This window comes from Castor canadensis, chromosome 1 (assembly GCF_047511655.1).
Source record: "Castor canadensis chromosome 1, mCasCan1.hap1v2, whole genome shotgun sequence".
Taxonomy (NCBI): domain Eukaryota; kingdom Metazoa; phylum Chordata; class Mammalia; order Rodentia; family Castoridae; genus Castor; species Castor canadensis.
In genome coordinates, this window is record NC_133386.1 from 121,190,125 (window position 1) to 121,213,061 (window position 22,937).

The 22,937-nt window shown below is 42.4% G+C and overlaps 1 protein-coding gene across 5 annotated transcripts; it reads right to left on the reverse strand.

Moving 5' to 3' along the window:
* Positions 1-6,684: 6,684 nt before the first annotated feature.
* Positions 6,685-22,470, reverse strand: Prss23 (serine protease 23). Of its 5 annotated transcripts, none has more exons than XR_012450164.1 (3): positions 22,290-22,470; positions 20,963-21,071; positions 17,345-17,878 (listed from the first exon to the last, which is right to left on the reverse strand). XR_012450164.1 is itself a non-coding variant. In XM_074081611.1 (2 exons), exon 2 carries the CDS (start codon positions 9,364-9,366, stop codon positions 8,197-8,199), a length of 1,170 nt encoding a protein of 389 aa, XP_073937712.1. In that variant the 5' UTR covers position 9,367; positions 22,290-22,449; the 3' UTR covers positions 6,685-8,196. The 5 variants fall into 5 exon arrangements, 3 of the variants coding, with proteins under 3 accessions (XP_073937712.1, XP_073937717.1, XP_020032909.1); XR_012450165.1 differs by lacking the exon at positions 17,345-17,878 and adding an exon at positions 17,899-18,900; XM_074081611.1 differs by lacking the exons at positions 17,345-17,878; positions 20,963-21,071 and adding an exon at positions 6,685-9,367 and having other exon boundaries at positions 22,290-22,449.
* Between the last annotated feature and the right edge of the window lie 467 nt (positions 22,471-22,937).

Below are 22,937 nucleotides of genomic sequence, written 5' to 3' on the forward strand. Positions count from 1 at the left end.
TATGCAACTATCTCAGCGGACCCCTAATTGTATCTACAATTCAAGAGGATACTATCCAGTGGGGGAACTGGCTTCTAGAAATGTGCCCAAATCCAAAACTGTACAGCCACTGCCATTAGATATTCAGTTGACAAACCATGGTGCAGCAGCTCAGGAACCTTCTTTGTATGTGGGACCTTTGGTTATCAGTGCTTGCCAGCAAACTGGAAGGGAATTTGCACATTAGCATTCCTCACTCCCCAGATAAACATAGTGCCTGACAATCAGACCCTCCCAGTACCTTTGACAGCCCAGACACGGACAAAAAGAGCTATACAATTCATACCTTTACTACTTGGATTAGGGATAACAGCTGGAATAGGAACAGGCATAGGAGGAATTGCCTCATTGGCCTCCTATTATAATCAATTATCTGTGGACCTAACAAATGACATAGAACAAGTAACTAGGTCCATAGTGGCCATGCAAGACCAAGTGGACTTCCTAGCATCAGTGGTCCTCCAAAATTGGAGAGGGTTGGACTTATTCACTGCTGAAAGGGGGGGATTCTGCTTCTTTCTAAATGAAGAATGTTGCTTTTATGTGAATCAGTCAGGAATAGTCAGAGACATGGCACAGCAGTTACATGACTGAGTTGCACGTAGGAGACGGGAATTAGCAAATTCCTGGGACAGATGGAGTAACATCTGGAATTGGGCCTCATGGCTTCTCCCCTTGGCTGGTCCCTTTTTCATGCTCCTATTGGCCCTTGCATTCTTCGTGCCTATACTCACTTCATTAGCTCACAAATGGAGGCATTAACAGCTCCTGCTGATCCAAAACAGACCCTTGGGACAAGAGGAACCTGATAGAATCTCGGAAACCTAGGGACGATGCTTGTCCACAAGTAGGAAAAGCATCAAAAGGGGGGGAATGAACAGAAAAATCACCCTAAAAGCATGTTATTAGGACATGAGAAGTTGGTAGTTAAGTCATAAAATGGGTCCAGGGCCAAGATAAAATGGTGGCGATAACCACCCATTCCTGCCATTCTTTGTCTCCTTCTGTAAAACAGACTTCCCAACACAGATTCCCTGCTGCTCCCGCTTAAACAGCCCTGATCCTAACCCCCAACGAAAGCCCACCTATTAGCAACCAACACATTCACTATAACCCAGTTCCCTGCACTGTCCTGTAAGAATCCTATAATTTCACTGCTCGGGGCCCAGAATTTTGAGTGTGAGCTTGTCTGGGACTGCTGGCATAAAATAAAGTCCAAGTTCTCCTACTTCTCTGAGTGTCGCTTGGTTTCTCGTCAGACAGTATTTCTGCAACATCAGTACAACATGGATGTAGGCCAGGTTGGGCAACTTTGAGAAACAAAGGAGGATATATTGGATTGAAGGGTAAGACAACAGAATTTTGTCCTGTAAAAGAGTCTAATCGATAGGAGAGCCAGAGGAGTGGTCTGAATGGGTCTTTGCTTCATATAGTCTCAGGTAGCTGTACTGAGTTGTGAGGCTCAGAATCCAGTTTGGAGTCTGCTGTCATACCTTAAAGAAGAGCGTAGGGCAAAATTAGAGCAGCGACAGAGGAGCAGCAGAAAAGGAGGTGGATTAGCACAGATTTGTAGGCAACTTGTTGGCCAATAATGTGTGAGATGTGGTGGAGGTCACAGGTGTGGAGCCACTGGCTAAAAGTCAAGACAGACTTCCATTTCCTCACTCAGTATTTCCCATGCTAGGTCATGGGACAGACAATGGAAGACAGAAGGACAGAATTCAGCCAGTGCTCTTACCAGGTTCTGAGTCTATCAGGAAACACAGATATGTAAAAACAGCAGCAATGTAATACATGATAGAATAGAATAGGCTAGGATAGGATAGAATGGAATACAATAGAATAGGTACAAGATATCACAAGAGTTTATTCTGGAGTATGTTTGAACTCAAGAAACATCTAAGCCCAAATAATCCCAAATCATGGTGTTATCTCATTGAGATGATTTGTTCAGTGATTAATTTGAAAAGAATTATTTACTGAGAACCTATGTGCCTAGCACTGTTCAAAGTGTGGGTGGACAACACCCTGCCCACATGAAATTGTATTCCTGTGGCAGAGAAGGACAAACAAGACAAATAAGTGTAACGTAGTGTGTGTGAGATGTAGTAAGTGCTAAGCAGAGTCAGTAAAGCAGGGAAGGGCAGGGGCAGAGGATGGCCAGGAGGCCTTCCTGTGAAGACAGCTCACTGATGTCAAGACCCAGCAGTTTTCCCACGGCTGCTGCTCCTTGTTCTTCCCCTTGCTCTGCTTATTTCATTTCCTGAGATTCTCCTCATTCTCTCCAATGCAAACACATCAGTTTTGCTTCATTGGATTGGAACTTGATGCTTCTCAAAACTGCCCTTGCTCTTTGTCGAAGAGAGCACCTTAAGCCCTTTTAATACTCTGAAGACAAGGGCAGTGATAAATCAAGACTAAGAGAGCACTTGGTATTTTATACACATGAATACACAAATACCACACTGAAGAGTCATCCTGCACTTTCTCCCTCTCAGAAAACACCCTGGTAGGCAAGAGGGGTGACCACGCACCTCTTTGGGCTCACATTTTCATGGCCCACTGAAGCCTGCACTTCCCTAGGGCAGGTTTGGCCCTGGGTGCACATCCTGTGAGCAGGGCTGTTGCAAGTCTCCTTGGAAGGATTTGGTTAATCAATCATTCAAGCACAGGCCTTGGTTGTGTACAATAGGTAAGAAGGGGCCTGTACATGTGTGGTGAGGAACACAGAGATGCACAAGGAAGTTTGTGCCCTTCATGGAAAGAGCCTGGGTCTGCAAGACTAGATAGACATCCCCTCATCCCCTGTTCCCAACTTCCTCTTGCCCACCAGGGCCAGAGGCACATTTCTCAACACCTAAAACAAAACCTGATTTTTGTTCCATGTTTTTCCTTTGCTCTCCCTACATGACTTCAAACTTTCTTCTCTTGTTTTCTGTATAGCCACATTTTCTTGTTTTTCTCCAGACCTCATTGGCTGCTGCTTATCTTCCTTGCTGTCTCCTCTTCCTTTTCTTCCTCTACTGAATCCAGTCTCTAAGTGCTGATAGACAGGAGCTGGGTCCTTAGCACTCTTCTCAAGCCTCCTTCTCTCCCCAGGTGATACTGTCTCACACTGTGGCTTTAAACACCATCTACACACCTCTTCAAGTTCCTTCTCCTGAACTTTGCTGTCGAAGATTTGACATCACCATGTGGATGTCGATTAGACATTTTAAACCTAATGTGAGCAACACACACACAAATCTCAAGTTTCAACACATCCCATCTTAATCATCTTTCCTATCTCAGCAAATGGTGCCTGGAATCTTCCTGGATATTTAGGCCCCAAACCTAAGACTCCTTTCTGGAGGGATAGAAGGTACTGATAATTGAATCCAGGGATCCAACATAGGGTGTCATACCTGCTAGGCAAGCACTCTACCACTGAGCTACAGCCCAACCCCATGCAATCACTCTTGATTCCTCTGTTTACCACAACCTATTCATGTTGGCTTTACTTTCAAATATATACTCTATTCCAAATGAATACTACTCAATATTCCTACCACCTTAATCAAAGCTGCCTCTACTTCTTATCTGAATTATTAGCTTTTCCATTTTCACCCTCTACAATCCACTCTCCCTTTATCATCCAAAGAGATATTGTAGAGTGTGAATCAGGGCTGCATTATGAATTCTGAGGGCCCTAGACACTTCTGCCTTCAGAGGCCCTTTCATTATGCAAAAATACTAAAAGTTGTATTTTATAATTGCATTGGTATAAAGATGACTATATTAATATTGCATATCAAAATTTTTCACTAGGAAATAAAGTTCAGTTTTTTTCTTCTGATTTTAAAAGAAAGTCAAACATCTATGTGGAGAGCCAAGATTATTGTGGGCTCTAGCCACTGCCTACTGTACCTCATGAATAAGCTGGTCCTGATTAGACCTCACCAGGTCCTCTAGTAAAAGTCCTTTGACTGTATCTCCTATCAAGTAGATGAATTCCAGAGTCCTTGCCAGAACTCATAATTTCTACATGAGCTGGCTAAAACCTGTCTCTCTGAACTCCTCTTTGGATGCTATCTTTCTTGTTCACTCTGCCTTGGATCCACTCACCTCCATCTGGCTCTTGAACAGACCAAATTTAATCCTGACAGGGCTCTTGAACTTCAGTTCACTTAACCTGGAACATTCTAGCCCCTCTCCAGAGCCCCTGCCCACTGAAAAGTGGGCAGCTCAGTAAGGTATAGAAGCCTGTGAGTTTCTCAAGGCTGATGTGGGTGTGGAAGAGGATGAGTGGGCTTGAGGCATCTGGCTTGCTCTCCATTCAAGAGGGAGTTCTTCTAGGTAATGGTGCCCCTACTGCTTGAGGCAGATGGTTACATCAACAGAGGTAAGGGCTAAGGAGAAAAGGCAACCACTGAGGATTCACAGTGAATCAGGTAGAGATGCTTGGCCTTTCCCTCTCCCTCTGCTCCATCCCAGTGTACTGGAGGAGCTAGAGACACAAAAGGGAGGATCCGGAAATCAGATAGGTGAATTTAAGTTTTAAGTCAAACTGAATTGAGACTTATTTGCCAAAAGGAACCAGGCAACCATGGAATCAGTCTGTCTGACTCCAAGGCAACATCTTTCTGCATTGCTCTGCTGCCCTTTGTTTATTCTTGTCCTGGAAGCTGGTTTATTTCTTCCTCTGGAGAAATACCAGACTAAAAAGAGTTGTGCTACACTGTTAGAAAGACTCCATGTTTACTACCTACATATTCGAGTCCCAATCAAGAGGATTTTTTAATGCCTTTCCCGTACTGGAGGACCTCAGAATGCTGATCCAAGCAAAGGCATGTAACAGGAACCACAAGGAAAGCCCAGAGCTGTGAGATGCAGGGAGCTGCAGCCACCATTGTTCCTAGGTTAGCAAAATGCATTCTATTCAGTGTTTCAAATGGTTTGGCAGCCAAGGAGACCTTACATGCTTGTTTGTCCTGGGTATACCCTTGTGATCTGTCTCAGTTTTAATAGCATTCCCTTTCAGTCAGTCTGTAACACATCCCATTCTGGATAAGTTAAATGGCTACCCTATCAAATATTCATAGAAATCAACTGACAGAGGCAACTTCAGTTCATCCTTGAGTCGGTTCATGACGAGAATGAAAAACAAGGGTAGACACAAACATCAGCAGAACCCAGATAAATCAAGAGGGAATTCCAGGCCAATGCAGGCACAGCCCACTGGTCTCCTTGGACAAGGACTCTTACCAACCCTGGGTGAAGAGTTGCTGAGACCAGCTACCAGAATTCCCCTGGACACCTAAATGCTGTCATTTATTCTCTAATTAGCAGAGAGTCATCTTCTAAGGCAGGCTGTCATCCTCAGAAAGTTCTGGGTTAAAGACTTCCTGGATCTCCTTAAGGGTTGTTAGAGAAGTATCAGTTAAGTGTGAGACCCAGGCATGTCTGGGGGGGCTTCCCTTTCAGGAAGCAGGAAGCCCAAGGTCCACAAAGAACAGGGAATTTCCGTCTCAGTATTCCAATCCCTTTCTGATCCAAAACTGTAAAGAAGGAATTCATGTACAATTCTTCCACTTACTGACTCATGTTTCTTTGTCTCTTTATATTCCCATGTTTTTACTAGTTTCTAAAATTCAAAATTCTGTGTAAAATATGTGTCCCAAATTATGCCACACCTTTCTGATTCGAAGCAGCAAATGATTTTCAAGTTTATCCTTCCTCATTTTATGTGGTGAACAATCTCAAATACTGATTGCAAGTTCAAGTTAAGCTCCAAAGGCACTGATTGATACCCAGGGCTCATAGTTTCTACCGCATCACCTTGACCAAAAGGCTTTTATAGCAACCCAGAAAATGTATCAGAAGGCTAAACTGCTGTTAGGCATTAGATGAGAAAATGATGGTTTTATGACCAGACATGTTTATTGAAATGCAGAAATTTTCAGAGCTTTTGATGTGCGTTAGCTGTCTAGCTAATCTCCCTCCTTTTTCATAACCACTCCCATTTTATTTTTAGTCTGGAGGACAAGTGTTAAGTGGCATGCTTCATGAAATATGTTTCTATTAGCCTTTTTAGAAATATATGTTTACTGTGTATATAACTGTAGCACCAGTTACATTAATATCATGAGTGCTTTTTTTCTTTCAACTGCTATAATAGTTTAATATCACACTTCTTTTATCACCACTGAAAAGATGGACCTGTTGAATTATTTTATAATTTTCTTTTATTGTTCTATGAAGTACTATTCTTTAGTAAATTATATCTACTCCTGAGCCAAACATTGACTTTGAGCCATTGTCTTCCTTTATATGAAATCAACATTTAGAAATCAGTGCATTTCATAAAAGCATCAATTTTAAAAACTAGTTATGGGGTCTTTCTCTGTCAATCTCTCTCTCCCTCTCCCCACCAAGCAAAGCAAAAACAAACAAAAAACTGAAATACCAGCCATACAAACAGAGCCCTCTCTTCTTCCTCAGGCGAGATTCCTGTTAGATTCCAGAGCAAATTGTACTGGAACCAGAAGATTGCCTGGCATGCATAGTATGTCTTATATGACTTGAAAGCATGTGGTATAGAGTCTTGAGTGCCTTATCAGGGTATCCTTTTATAAAGCTCAAGAAACACAAGCCACCAGAAGAATGTTTAAGTGACAGTGCTGTATTTGAATGTCCTCATAGTCACAATGTAGGTCCAAATTACCCAGGGGCAACCAGCAAACAGTTATCTCATATCCCATTTGCTTTTTTCTCCACCAATACATTAGGAAGAAGTACTTATGCTGAGAGTAATAAATTGCAAACACAGAATAAGTCAAACTCTTTTCTTTATATGCTGTGATTATCACATTTATAAAACATGTATTGGAGCACATAATTCTGATTCACTTTGCATTCTCCCAATTTTCATTTTTATTAGCGTACCTGATTATATGTATAAACTAGAACATTCCAGCAAAAATGGAGGAAAGCCTTAATGGTTTTTCTTAAAGCATCTTCCAAGTATTTTTACTATAAAATGAGTACAGTGATAGAGAAGTTTCTAAACTGAACAAGTACACAACTCCAAAGCACATTGAGAACTATGCAGAATAATTTTTGATCAGGCTGTGTGACTGTGCCAAGCTCAAAACAAGTGGTTATTCTGTTGTGACATCTGCCGACCAATGCATCCATTGTTCTCTGGAATTTAATTCATTTTAAATTACTCCATCCAAATGATAAAACATGAGATGTGCTACACTCCAGGGGTAAAATGCTATGATTGTTTTTATTGTGACCACAACTGTTAGCTGGGAGGCAATACAGTCTGTTCTAATTAGGCCCTGATTATTGTCTTTTGAAAAACAGTTAGCTCTAAAATTGGGACTGAAATCTTGTTAAGTGGAAGGATTGGGATAAAGGACCTTGCCTACTCTGGTATGACTGCAAAGTTGGCAGATCCCTATGCAGACTCTCACAAAGTAGAGCAACGGTCTCTGGAAGAGAAACTATTTTCAAAACTAAAGCAGCTTGGGGTATTGGCTTACTGTAAGATATAATTTAATATGTGCATCAATACAGCCAATAAATTATTTTACTATTCAACGACTACCATGCAAATGTCTCCAAGTCCAAACTATTATAAATGCCTGTCTAAGAAGTGTTGTGAAAGTTATTCTATGTGGTGGAAATACTACCATCTGTAAGCATTAATAACTAGTCACTAAAAAAAAACCCAAGATACGAATCTCAGAAGAAAACACATACATACACAAACATATCTCCTGTATGCCATGTATTTAATATAAACCTTTGAAACAAGTTCAGCAGATGAAATAAAAATCAAAGTTCTCAAAAAAGTTAAGGCTTAACTTAATCACCAAATATACCCTATTGCCCCAAGTGTCAATATTTTTTTATTTCTATGCAAAAATATGCTTTCAAACTGCTAATGTGATATGATATACAAACTAGTTTTCAATACAAGCCAGTCATTCTGCAATTTTAAGAAATTAGGTAAAAGATATTATATGACACATTATACAACACACACACACACACACACACACACACACACACACACACACACACACACGTGAGAGCCAAAGATAAGGCTGGCATCTTCTACAATGAGTACATAATGGCCATTAAGTGCTGCCAGGAAGAAACACCGTGTCACCCCTCCCTGCAATCCACATAGTTTCCTTTTATCCAGTAACAAATCTGGGCATATTTGAGAGGAGTGATTCTAACAGCCACATTGAAATCCTGTGGAGAACCATTCATGTCCACCCACTGGTGCCCCGAGAAGATGCCAATAATTTTTCGCTCCCACTTCTGCTGCTGTCTCTTCCACATCCTCACATAGACCCCTGATCCACTGGCCCCAGGCTGGGCATCGCACTGTTGGTAGAGCAGGTCATAGGTCTCATCTTTGACATCACAGAAGCGGTACACCAAATTGCCAGGTCGGTCATTGTCATAACCAGAGAAGTGGATTCTGCCTCCTGGCAGCTGTTTAGCAGGTGGGCTCACTCCAATCTTCATGAACTTTCTCTTGTGGGGCTTTTTGAGTTCTAGGAGAGTATAGTCATAATCCATGCCAATGTCATTGGCACTGCCTTTGATCCATCCCTTGGGCACATGGGTGCGTTTCACTCGGATCCACTGAAATTTCATCTTTTCAGGTGTAGCTGAGCTCGAGTTGTTGGTCCCTCGACCACCATCTTTATACCTGGGCTTCAGGAAGCCCACTCGGAGTTTCTGTGTTCCTTTCACATAGGTTTTCCCATCATGTATGCAGTGGGCAGCTGTAAGGACGTGTTTCTCTGCCACCAGCGTGCCAGTGCAGCCTGTAGATAATTTCACTGATGTTGAGAAAGGATAGTTGAGTAGGAAGTCCTTCCCAAAAATGCTGAATCTGCTGTCATAGCCATAAATCTGCCGCTTCCTCCGAGACTTTCTCGCAGACTCTGTGTCTCGGGGTTGAGCCCCACTTCTGCCACTGCTGAGAAGATAAATGCCTACCTGGGTCTCTGTGAGGCTGCCATTGGCATAAAGCGTTTCATAAGACAGGTATTGCTTGACCTCTTCATATGTGGGTGATGGAGCTCCCTTGTGACACTGGGGTCCACATGAGGAGGACACCTCCAACTTGGCTTCTGCCCCAAATTCTGGCTTGGCTAAGTTGAGGGTAGTCTGAGGCAAGATGACAGGAAGCTGGTAAGCAGGCCAAGTGGGTTTCCAGGAGCCACTGTAGGGACTCACTTGCCCAACCATACAGAGCAGGAGGAGGAGGAGGAAAAGGAAGAGAAGCCCTGGAATCCCTGCCATGTTGAGCACCATTCTGCAGAAAAAAAGACACGCAGGTCAGGAGGGCAAGGGCTGAAGCTCATTTACTTAGGACTGACAAAGCCGGCAGCATGCCTGTCATTGTTTCCAAGTTTGTGAACCCTCCTCAGGAATCAGGGTGTAGACAGAAAGCCTTAGATAATGGTCTCACTCACAATGCAAGGCCTTGACCTTGGGAATGTTCCTGTGGCTGGGTGCCCTGAATGAAATGAGGTGTTCATTCCCTTCTATGTTTAAGATGGCACACTGCAGGGTGGCATGCACACAGTCATTAGTCCCCCAATTCCATTTCATTTTGAGCTTTCTTTGTGCTTAATTCTAAACCCTGTCCTCTCCTACCTTCCCTGCCTCTCTTTCCTCCTTCTGTCTTTCTCATTCTCATTTTACCATGTAGTTGGAAAATTTTCAGGGCAACTTGCTTGCATTGAGAAGGTACAGCTCCACAGTATCTAAGACTTTTGTCACTTGTATATGATGAGTATATTTGGGGATTTTGCTTTGAATTTAGAACAACCTTTACAATCATATAGCTAGTTCCAGAGTAGCCAGGTTACTAACAATCAAAATATTCTCTTTTCCTTTGGATTATGTTGTATGCTAACAGAATCTTTGTCAAAGATCTAAAGCTATAATACTGCATCAGGTACAGCTGTATGACCGTTATTATTGCTTACTTTTTCAGGTGCTTTTATCTGTGTTCTCAGCTAGTCTAAGCCTTGAACTCTGCTTGTACTCAACAAAGATTTATTAAGTGAATGTTTGTGGTAACGGAAGAGTGAATGAATAGTGAGTTCAGAAAATACACATTTGACGGGTGGCTATTGCCTGTCATTAGAATGACAGAGATGTACTCAGATGATGTAGCAGCTCAAAACACATAAAGTCAAGTGTGAGAAGAAAGAGAAACAGCGGAGGCCTTCCGGGAGACAGAATGCTTGAGATGGGCACTGAAGTAGAAAAGAAGTTAGATGACTTAAGACAGAGAGAAGGGAACCATAGCGTGCAAAAGCATGGAAATGTGCATCTGTGTGAGTCACTTCAGGAATTATACTTAGCACAGCAAGGGTACAGAGGAGGTGGTGCAGGCAGTAGGCAAGAGTTGGATTATGAAGGGCTGCAGGTACTGAATGCAAAGTTTGCATTTTGTCCTGAAAGGTATGCTTAAAGAACCATTTCAATCATCCCACAAGAAAAACAACGATGAAGACTGGTGATACTTTCATCAGCATTTAAGAATCAGTGGGCTCTGGCTGGCTCGGAATCTTCTGATTCAGCTGACTCAGTAGGTAGGGTAACTCATTCACAACCACACATCCCAAAACAGGACAGGTGGGCTATGTCTCAAGAGGCAAACAGAACAAAGCAGGAGCAAGAGGAAACAGTGACTTCCTTATTTTCATTCTCTTCCTTTTGGTGGGTACAGAATTGCTGGCGACTTCTGTGTGCTCTGTGCTTGCTTTATATAAAACTGGAACCTCCCATGGTCTGATCTAGTCCAGCCCCGCCTGCCAATGTACATTCACAGTATCCTCACAGAGCAGTTCTAAAATACACGTGTGTCCCACCCACCTCTGGACTTTTTTGCTCTATTCTTTCTCTTGAATTCCACTTCTGCTAAGGAGAATAAGGATGGGGAAAAAAGGAATAAGGTCCTGAAAAAGCCAATTCCTTGGGATTTCCTGATTCCTTGAAACTCCACTTCTCTTCATTTCTAAATAGGAAGGAGCTCTGGGTTCTTTTGTGAGGAGGAAACACTTTTAATTATTTCTTTAGTCCCTGAGATCCTAGGGTACATGAATATGTGCATACATGTGTCTGTGTGCATTTGTAATGTGAAGAATGGTAATTCTGCTAACATTGAATAGCAGATGTGTTATGCCAAGTTTTACTTCAGCTTATCTTAAGAAAGGAGACACAGAAACCGAGGGTCCAAGTTACCAAGAGTTCCTGTTTTTAAAATACTATTCTTGTGGGGAGAGAGCTAGTACTATACTATGTATTTATCATAAATTGTAAATGATATTTGCAACATGCAAGAAGAACATGAGAGTTATGTATGATAGGCTCATATTGTCATCTACAGTATGGATATTCAAATGCCAAATCTGAAATTTGTATGTTAGCCGGACCCTGGCATTATGGAGTCTGAACTATCAACTGTACTAAAATTTCAGTTGCATCCATTTTTATCTAGCTTTATCCATTTATCCAAAAATTTAAATAGTTCAATTGGCAAGGGTGTCAGGGAAGAAAATGGCAGGAAGAATTCTGAAATTGGTGCATACTTTAAAAAATCCATCTAGGAACCTTGTCATAATGAATTAACACCAGCAAAATTAATGTTAAATTTTCAAGTGCTTTTCCTATACAGTAAATTGCTTATTTAAATACCTCAAAGGACTCAAAGTATGTCCCATTTCACAGATGCCACCATTGCATATTTCTTCCTCATCTGTGCTTCAAAAAGAAACAATGTTTTTAGAAACCAGTTCCTGAGCATTACAGAGTAGGGAGTGTTAGGGACATCTTTTCTTAGGATGTGAGCTCAGGACAGTCGGCTAGACTCTCACCCTTAGAGCCCCACTCCAGACTCTCAATATAAAAGCTCAAGTTTTTCTTTGTCAAAATGATAGATGACTATGTGTCAAGAACTTTTGAGATCATTTACAAATTACGAATGCTATTAGAGAATGCTACAGAGTCTACTGTATGATAGCATATTACTAATTCAGAGTGCTTAAACTCAAATTCTGGTCATTTATCAAGGAGTAAGGGAGAAGGCAGTCATCTATGAGATAAAGACTGCTAAACGAACAGGGCAGGGTAAAGCTTTAACCTTTTAGGACCAACTTTTTGGATACTTCAGAAGCACTACTTTCTGTTGGTTTGAAACATTGCCTATCAGTTCCCTACATTATTACTTAACCATATTAACTCAGGTGATAAGAACTTGTGATGACAGCATTCTATGACTTGCTTAACATTTCTGTGTACCTCCAACCATTATGCTATTACACATCCAAAGACTTTAATTCTGATTTAGAAACTAATTCACACTTACAAAAACAGCTCAAATTATTCCAAATTGATTAGGTTTTTAAATACTTAATCAGAAATTGAGAGATAAAGCTGTGTCCTCAAATAGTTTTAAGCTGGAATCTGTTAAGGTTCCAAGCTTCCTACAGTACCTCATTCCTTTATCAAGTGTTTTTTGAGGGTGGATTAGAAATTTTTCTGAATAGCAACCTGAACTAGGTGATCTCTTTAAATGATCTTTGCAAGTCCAACATTAATTTTATAGTTTTCCAGCATCAAAAAAGTTCAGGTCGGGGACTACGTTGTTTACAGTGTCTGCATTGCCATTTATTTTTTAGGAGCATTTACTCTTGGAACCATGAAGGCTGGAGGCATAGGGGTAAAGAAAAAGGAAAATTTATCTTATTACTCTGTCACCCAAGTGGGAGATAAAATTGCTGTGATCAATCTACAAAAGAAACAAAGCACTCCAGCAGAGGGCAGCTTTCAGGAACTAAGTGCAGAGATGGCTGGCTATGAGACTTTCAGGATAGATCTCCAAGAAAAGGAGACGGAAAACAACCCTGCTGTCCATTAACAGTCTTTTCTAAGATATTTGCATCCTACCCTCACTCATTACCATAAACAACATATCAACACTAACTGTGATGCTTTAAAATTAGGTGGGTGGCTTTGCATTAATTTTTCAATTCACCCAGAGGCAAATAATTATTGTTTCCAACTTTATAAACTCTAGGTCAGCATGTGCTATGCCCATTTAAACATAGACACTTTAGGATGTAAACAGATGTAATAAAAGCATTCCCAATCTTGCAACTGGAAAGGTAACAAGTGGGTTACATAACTTTAAATTCTGACATGTTTACAAATGGTTCACCTCATCCTGTACAGCTGTCTACAAAACTCTCTCATCTAAAAGAAAAATGAAGATTTCCAGTTATCCTCGTTACATCTAAATGTGGACGAAGCAAATTTAGGTCCACAATACTCCATCCCTAGGAACAGTCTTTGCAGGATAAAGGTTCCTCATATACATAAATTATCTTTAAAATTTCCAACCAAATATTTTCATGCATCACTCCATCTAACTGGCAAAGGAGAATGGAAAATTAAGATAAGCAAATGCTTTTTTTCACCATGCTTAGCAATACAGAAACTGTATTTCTTTTCCAACTCTGGGTATCTGACTCACTGGGGGGTTTACACATTCCATGCTCCATCATGCAATACAAGCCACTGTCTCTGTCTAGTGTCTCAAAATATTTCTACTTTATGAGTATGCTGTCACTTCATCAAAGTCTTACAGTGGAGGAACTCTGCACATTATCAGATGTGCAAACAGTAATAATCTCTTTGGAGACTGGGCACTGTGACTGCCCTCTCTTGTTCTTCACTTCACTTGCAAGGACCCAGGTCTCCTCCAGGGGGCCAGTATTTGGGAGCCAGATTTAAGTGCTATAGCAAGCAAGTGCTGTGAGGAAAACTGCAGTGCTTGGGACAGCTATTCTTTATTGTAAACATATGAACTTCTGTGCCCTTTATAAATGGCAATGCCAGAAAGAAACCACAAGAAAGTGTGTGAAGATGCTAGTTTTGGATAGTATTTGGAAGCACGACAGAGTCTTCCTAGGAATCTGTGGCCTGTGATACTGAACAGTGACACCATGCTAACTCCTAAAGCAAATGCCTAAAAATGAACAAAGCTCTGGGAATACTCTGCAGTCAGGCTTGCTCTCATTTTCCTGAGCCACAGAACCTGTTCAAGCAAACAGATGTAATCACACCACCATTTAAGAATTATAGTCTTGTACAGGAAACTGGAGGACACTTCTAAGTCCAGCAACTCTAAACACAATGTCAGTGGTCAAACAAAGTTTAACTTCTCTTTTAGTTTTAGGCAAAATGAACCACCTTAATGAATCCTGGACAAACCTGGCAGCAGAGCAAGAACAGAGTGCATAAAATTGTCAATGGTGAGACCATGAGAAAAACTCCCTATGGTCAATGGCAGTTATGACGCATGAATAATGCCTGGTACATTAAATCCTAAAGGATCGGTGTGAGAGATGTACAGGAGAACCTGAGACTATTAAACACTGCAGCCAGAGCCAACAATGTTCTCAGATACAGTAATGGGCACTCTGGGACTTACGCTACACAGAGAAAAACACACCCACATTAACCATCTACCTGAATAGTTGTCGGTGTTACAAAAATGAGATTCATATTAGCTACCTTGGAAAAGGAAAGCACAAGTTACCTATTGACTATCTGGGTGAGAAAAATGTAAGTGAGGAATTTATTCATCTGCAGATGGTGTGCATATGATCACAAACACTTTCAGAAGTACTTGTGGTAGCTTCTGTGGCATTTTCTAAGTTCCTTCCTCCCATTCCACCACCAATCCATTCCTAAGAGATTTCTTGAAAGACAGTTATGAGGCCTGTTTTAAATGTTCTCATGTACAAGTAGAATCTTGAAATAATATGTGATAAATAACCTGATACTAATTTGCTTTATGGATTTTGGCCATATCTGACTTCAACTGCAAGTCCAAATCTTCCCACAGGACCACATGAAGACAATTCTAGCACTGGCCTATCTGAACCTAAGGAGCACACAGGGACCCGGTGAAGTTCAGTAGCAGAAGCTGAGAGTAGCAAGCCCTATTCAAAACCTGGTGCTTTCTACTAGCCAAGGTTGTTTCTGAATTTTCATGGGTGTTGCCCCAATGGGTAATAAAACAAACAGGACTTTTATCAGCTTCTTTCTCCTGAGATGCTTGAAAACAAACCTACTTTGCATTCTGGAGGTGGAGGGTGGCTTACTTGCTCTAAATCAGTTTTCTCTCTCTCCTTGGAAAAGTTTTAGAAAACTTTTATTTAAAAGTTAACTTGTGATAAAGAAATATTTGCTTCCACCAACTGTTAATAGTTTAGACAGCAGTTTCTAGGCTTAGCACCCACTCATCAGTAGCCTCCAGAGAAAAGGGAGCCTGTTCTCAACCTGTGTTTGCTGACCTTTTCTTGCTTGTTAAGGTGTGGTCACAATCACGTGTCTAGGTTAAAAATTAATGTTCAGAAGGTGATGGAATCGTGTACAGTACATGCAAAACTCAAGGGAAACCGGTGGTAGTGGCGATGGTGTGTGTACGTAGAGGGCGACCGGTGTGGTCACCAGCCGGGCTACGGTACAGCTTGTCCAGAGCCGACTCCACCTCTACTCCCACCCGGCACCCTGCACCCAAGGCAGCAGTTTCAAAACCTTCCTTTCCTGTGCGCTCCGCGGGCGACACTGCGCCAATCCAAACGCCCCGCAGCCCCCGCGTCATCCCGAGCTCCTTCAGACTCCCGTCCCAGCCCTCAAGCCGGGACGGCGGCCCGGGCGAGGATTCGGGTGCCCCCAGCAGCCCGCAGTCACCCCCACCTCGCGTGCACCCGGCCCTTTGTCCCGCTCTTCCACACGCCAGGGTCCCCGGCGCCCCGGCGGACGCCCCCATCCCGCGCCCGCACTCACCCGCGCCGAGCAGCCCGCCCGGGCCGCGGCTCGCTGCGCGCTCAGACAGGTGTGGGCGCCGGGAGGGCGCGCGCGGCTCCCATGCCGGCGTCGCAGCGCCACCGAGTGCGAGCGAGCGAGCGGCGGGCGGGCGAGCTGCGCGGCAGCGGGCGGCCGGGTCCGCCCCCCGCGCCTCCCGAGGCCCGGCCGCCCCGCCTCCCGCCCCGCCGCCCGCGCCCCCTCCCCTCCCCTCCCCTCCCCTCCCCTCCTCTCCCCACCCGCCGGGCCGGGGCTGCCGCGTGCGGCCCCGCGCAGGTGGGCCCCGCGACACAGGGCCCGCCCGGCCCGGCCCGGCCCGGCCCGGCCCCTCGGCGCCAGCCAGCGCCGGTCCGGCTCGGGTGGACCCGCCCTGGCCCGGACCCGCGGGCCCCCACGCGCCGAGCACCACGCACCCCGGCTGGGTGCAGCCTTCGCGGCCCGGAGTCTGCTGCCTGCTCGCGAACACGAGGCTGTCCCAAGGGCGCTTCCCTCCAGCCTAGAGCTGGGGGTGCGGGCCGCACCTGGCGCCCGGGGGAGCCCCGGGCAGCTTTGAGGTGTTCCCTGGAAACCTGTGAACTCGTCTCACCCAGCGCCTTTAAAGAAAGTGGTGGCCGGGCTCTGTCCTGTGGTCTCATTTGTGTCCAAGGAACCGGTACCCCAGGCTCCCAGTACCTGGAGTCCCTGGCAATACCCAGTTATTTGGGTGCGTGGGTCCGGATCACAGCAGGGGCTTGGTAGCTTTTGAAGTGCTACAGCTGGCTAGTGAGACCCGTGGCCTGGTCTTTACTGGGGCAGCAGGACGCCAGCTGATGGAGCCACCTCCTTGCCCAGTGGGCCTGCTTTCGTCTGTTACCCTAAGGAGGTCACAGCTCCCTGTCTTAAATAGTGATAATCACTATTGAAGGCCCTAATGATAAAGCCTTACCTTACACTCCCAATACATTGGCATGAATATAGATTCTCCTATTAAGCGCCTCCCGGGAACCAGCCAGCATGACAGGCCATCCTGGTAGAGGTTGCAGGTTGCCAGTAATTTACAGTAAGAACTGGAGGTTTGGAGAGTTTAATCTTGCTCCAAGTCAAACAGCTGTTGAAAGGTAGGACAAGATTTTGCACTGAGGCCTCATTTTTTCTTTTAACCGCTTAGCTTCCTTTTTTCCTGTCAAAGCTTGCTTTCAGAAAGGGAGGGCCTAATATACACCAGTGTGTTAATGACATGCCTAATGTATTTGTGTTTGCAATTGATTTTAAATAGGAAAGCCTATTTGGTGTTTCTCAAATATAAGGGGAACCAGTATTGTCCACCATTTCAAGGGCAAAACATTCTTAGACCTCCCCAGTCTTGGCTTAAATTTTTATTTAAAGTTGTCCATTAGTATAAGTATAGACATAAAACCAGATATAAACTTAGACTACAGCTTTTAATCCACTGGAGAATAAAACCAAAACAAATTGATGAATTGAATATATAAATTTTCTTCCCGAATAAAACTTAAAGTCCTATTTCCTCGGCTGCTGAGAGTATTCTGGGATGCTGACTGAGTGACTGCAGGTACCTTTTAGCTTCCTGTGACTCGCCACTCTCTTGATGTGTGAGGTGTCCTTGTCCACTTAGTTCTTGGATGATGATGGTGATTATTACTATCATATGTTTTTAAAAATTGCTGAATGAATGATCAAATTGCTACATTATCAGTGCTAAGAAGTTTCTAAGAAGAAATTCATCTCAGAGCTGTTGTTTAACCCTCAAATCTTCTTTTCACTGGTCTGGTTAACTGTGAAGAACATATTTCTTAGTGTTGAATTTACAAAAAATTACAGGTTGATATGGGTGCCGAAGTTGTAGTTTTTGTCTCCTCCTTCAATCTCCCCTGTGGCATCATCAATTCATTCATTCAATAAATTTCTGTCGAACCACTAACATATACATTTGTCACTGTTTTAAGAGAAGAAATAGATTATTTTTATAATGATGGAATTAAAATCTTACGTGGTTAAAGAAAACACTACCAACTTTCATAATTTTTTAAAAGCTAACAAAGTAAGCCACTAAAAAATCTTTAAAGCATGTAATAAAACACAACAAATATATTTGTACCACTCTTCAAACTTTCTAAAAACTCCTGTATTTGTTCAATAGAGATTATTCATTTTAAGTGCTTGGAAATATAAGCAGGCACCACACTGAATAGAAATATGTAAAAGTATAACTATTAAAATTTGATATATAAAATATCTGAGTTAAATCGTCACTCTGATACACATGGTCCTCCAAGAAGCAGAAGAGTTACACAGTAAAGAAGAACTTTAATCCTACTTTAAAGAACACAGTGATCTAAAACTATCAGGAAGAAAAACAGGCTTTGGCACTAGCAATTTCCTGTATACTGTGAGCACTATTCTAGACTGAGAAATTAGAAACATTTTGAAATGATTATGTGTTTCTCATTTTCTCTGGTCCAATTTGAAAAGTCCCCAGAGCTCAGTGCTGGGCTTCTCTGAATTCCTGTAACTTGTATACTGGGCTTTGTGATTAAGGACAAAAAAGAAAATGAAGAATTTGTATCATAAAATTTCTGAAAAGCATTTTTGGAAAATTCTTTTGTTTTCTAAAACAAAATGTTTATTTTTATCCATGAATATTGGATTCTTTCTTTTCTCTCCTACAAGCAATAAGCTTTTATGTTGTTAAATATGGAATGTGCATATTTAAACTCAATGTCTTTCATGAGGTTTCTTCATTTCTGTCTGGTAAATTCTACTCATCTTTCAAGCTCAACTGTCAGCTCTTCTCTGAAGCCTTCCAAATCCTTTAGTTCTGGATGTGAAGTTCGTCTTCTGTTCTGCACATTTACATGTTCTAACTCAAGTGGTTCAGGGCACTTTATGAACAGGAACTAAAACTTCTTTTTTATTTGTAGTCTTCAAAGTTTTCCTCTATGGGATAGCAGAGAGCTCCTAGTAAAGATTACATTTTTGTGTCAAAAATGATTGAAAGGATTAATAAAATATTATAATTGGTTTAAGCTATAGCTCTGAAATAATTTGGCTTGCTAGTCCACAGGATCAGGACACACTGTACATGAAATTTTACTACTGAGGTTCCAATATTTTCTAAGCTATAAATCCAAACTTCTGTTTGACGTTTGTTTACCATTGTTTCTGTAAAGATCAAGTCAGCATAATAAATTTGGTTTCTATTTGTCTCACTAGTCACATTTCTCTGTTCATCCTGTGACTTGGTGATGGCGTTCTAGGTACCATTTGTCCATGATTTGTGACATCCTGATTGACTTTCTGCAGAAGGTTTTGGAGCAGACTCTGTATTTGGCTGACACAGTGTGTTCTCAATTGCTCTACCAAAGAGTCTAACAGAATCATAGAATCCTGTCGGATAATGTGTGTTTCCCAAACTCTGTTCCCTCCCATACTTCTGGAAGATATTAACAGATTGTGAAATAAAGGTTAGAGCCTTTCAATTGCTCTGAGAAGTCCTGAGTTTAAAAAAAAAATCTGGTTAAGCTCGTGTATCTCATGGTTACCCAATCTTATTTGACCATGGAATCCTTTTTTTGAATGTGGTATTAACATTTCATAGAATAATAAGATCCTATAAAATATGCTGTGCCAAATACTATCCATAAGTTTACTTCCAAGCCTGAGCCACTTCTGCTCCCAGGATGTGGTCTGTGGATTTTTGCCTTGCTGTCTTTGTTCATATTTGAAATTGTCCTTCATAGCCACCTGTCTATGTTTGATCCATTTTTAAAGGCCTAACACAATGTCACATTCTCTAGTAAGTATTTTCATTGGCCTTTAATTTTTTTGGGGGGGTGGGACTAGGGTTTGAACTCAGGGCTTCAGTACTTGCAAAAAGATGCTTTCCTGTTTGAACCACGAGAACTGTGGAGGGAAGCCTGCCTGCCATTGCTAACTACTCCACAGAGAGATGCAGCTGCTGTAAAACTGGTCCCCAAGGAGAAAGGAAGTGGGAAAGAAACACCTTGACTTCTCCCACCCTCTGATCTCCTGAGGCACAGAGCAGAGCAGTGAAGGGTAAAGAATAGATAGAGGGAAGGCAGACTGCATAACCAGCACTGTGAAAAGCCTGGTTCCTCATTTGCACACTAGGAAGGGTGAACTTACCCTTCTTCCAGTGTTAAGCTGATTAAATTAGAAAATGTGTCAAAAATAGAACTCCAATAGTTCAACAAATAAGAGCAAGGACTGACAAATGGGACTGCATCAAACAAAAGCTTCTTCTCAGCAAAGGAAATAGTCACTAGAAGTAAAGACAGCCTATGGAATGGGAGAAAAATCTTTGCCAGTTCCACATCTGACAAGAGATTAATAACCAGAATATACAGGGAACTCAAAAAGCTAAGCTCCAAAAGAACCAACAACCTTTTTCATAAGTGGGCAAATGAACAGAACAGACAATTCTCAGAAGAAGTACAAATGGCTAACAAATACATGAAGAAATGTGCAACTTCCCTACCCATCAGGGAAATCAAAACATTGAGATTTCATCTCACCCCAGTTGGAATGACTATCATCAAGAATTCAAACAAAACCAAATGTGGGGAATGCTGTAGGCAGAAATGTAAACAAGTGTAGCTACTATGAAAAGCAGTATGGAGGTTCCTTAAAAACTAAAATAGGCTGGGTGCTGGTGGCTCACACCTGTAATCCTAACTACTTGAGAGGCTAAGATCAGGAGGATCACAGTTAGATGCCAGCCCAAGCAAATAGTTTGTGAGACCCTCCTCACCCCCCATCTCCAAAATAACCAGTAGCACTGAGGAGGCAGAGATCAGGAGGATCATGGTTCAAAGCCAGCCTGGCTTGTGAGACCCTATCTCAAAAATACCCAACATATAAAAGGACTGGCAGAATGGCTCAAGTGGTAGAGCACCTGCCTAGCAAGTATGAGGCCCTAAGTTCAAACCCAGTACCTCCAAAATAAATAAATAAAATAGAACTACCACACAATTTGGTGTTACCACTCCTGGGTATTTACCTGAAGCAATGTAAGTCAGGATACCGTAGAGCCACTTGCAAATCCACCATGCTTGGTGCAGCATGATTCACAATAGCCAGGCTTTGGACTCACCCTAGATGCTGTTCAACTGAAGAACAGATAAAGACAATGTGGCATATATACACAGTGGAATATTATTCAATCACAAAGAAGAATGAAATTATATCCTTCATAGGAAAATGGATGTTAAGCGAAGTGAGCCAGGTTCACAAGGACAAAGGTAGCATGTTCTCTCTAATATGCAATCTAGACCCCAAAAATATATAGATTACATATGTATGTATGTAAGCATACAGATATACAAAAATATGACTGTAATTGAGGGACTGTCTGTGAGGGATAAAGGGGAGGGGGAGAGAGTAATGAGGAAGGAGAGACAATGCTAAAATTCATTGTGTCCTGTAATGAAGATGGCACAAGAAAGCTGTAAAATAAGGGAGGAAATGGAGAAAGAGAGAGCAATAGAGGGGGTTAACCTGATCAATATTCAATATATGCATGTGTGAAACACTATTCATTTAAAAATTTTAATAAAAAAAAGAAAATGCTTCAAAATATTAACATGTCACACATTGCCTGATTCTCAAATTGCTTCAGCTATTTATTAGTATTTTTTTCCTAACACTACAAATTGCCACTAGTATAAAACCTATTGAGAAAGGAACCAGTCATGCATTGCTCATTTTGTGATCCTTATGCATTCATCACAACACCTCATAGTATCAGGGCCGGGACCTGAGTATATTGACTACAGGTCAGGGAATGGGAGAGAACCATTTCGAGTAGAGGTAACAGAGAAGTTGCTTAGCTGTTGTGATGGAAATCAAGAATCTGACCTTGAAAACAGACAAGAGTGAGCTAAACTTGAGACTTATTTTTCATTTCCAGCAGATTGTCCCCACACTTCTTCGACTAAGCCCAAGTCCTCTAGGCTTTGCTTTGCTTCTCTGCAGGTAAGAGTTGCTAAAAAGTCAACTTGCCTTGAGCACCACACAGCCACCACAAGATTTGTCACATTTTGAAAGCAAGCTAAAGGTGTCCAGAGGATTTGTATTTGTGAAACCAATTTTCTTCCTGCTCCTTCAGAGGAGTAACCTGTTCTTTTTCTAACACCAGAGCACCTGGCTCCTGCTGCCTTCAGTACACAGATTAGGGAAACCACAAGAATAAACATCAGTGTTCTTTTCACTTCAAAGCTTTGAAGAACATGGAGAAGGACGAGGAGGGAGCACTCCTGCCTGGTATAGGCTGTGCAATTCAGGAGGAAGCCCCTTCCTGGGAGCTGGGGCAGTGAACAGGGACTTACCACACAAAGGCAGGCAGGTTGCTCACTGCAGCTCAGACCCTGGGCTCCTGGAGGAAGGAGAAGTTTGCAGGGTGACAGTTGTAAGAGGCCTGTCACCAGACAGAGTCAGTGAAGGTCACCCTGAGAGGAGATTCCAGTACTGACACCAGCAGCTGCAGATGGGAACTTCCCTCAAGGAGCAGTGACTTCTTATCTGGGTTTCCGGCAGACTAAAATTAGTGAGGAGAACACGTGGCCCCTAGATCCTGTGATATATGGAAGGAGCTGCACACATCAGTTTGCCTGATTCCTGGGAAATCACGACATAAACCCAAGCTATTGCATAAACTCAAGTCACTGTGCCTCAAGCTTCAAGCTTCATGCTCTCCCAGTGGACCTGACCTTGGGTTCAATGCTTTTCCTGCAGCATTCAGACTTTTTGTTTCTTTACTCAAGACTGGTGGGGACCCTGTTTGGGCAACTGTGCATTACCAGAGGGAGGCGTGTAATCTCCAGAAAGCAGTAAACTCTTCCATCACAGGGAGAGTAAATAGCAGAGTGTTTTGACGATTAGGCTGACAAGAAAAATGGGTTCTTCCTAGCTAGCAATGTGATACCATCCAAGATGACATGACATTTTTTGTTTTAAAGTAAAAAATGAAAGTCACC

Excerpts from the sequence above, each read along its gene's own strand:
- Prss23 (XM_074081611.1), bottom strand. The coding sequence starts at position 9,366 with ATGGTGCTCAACATGGCAGGGATTCCAGGGCTTCTCTTCCTTTTCCTC.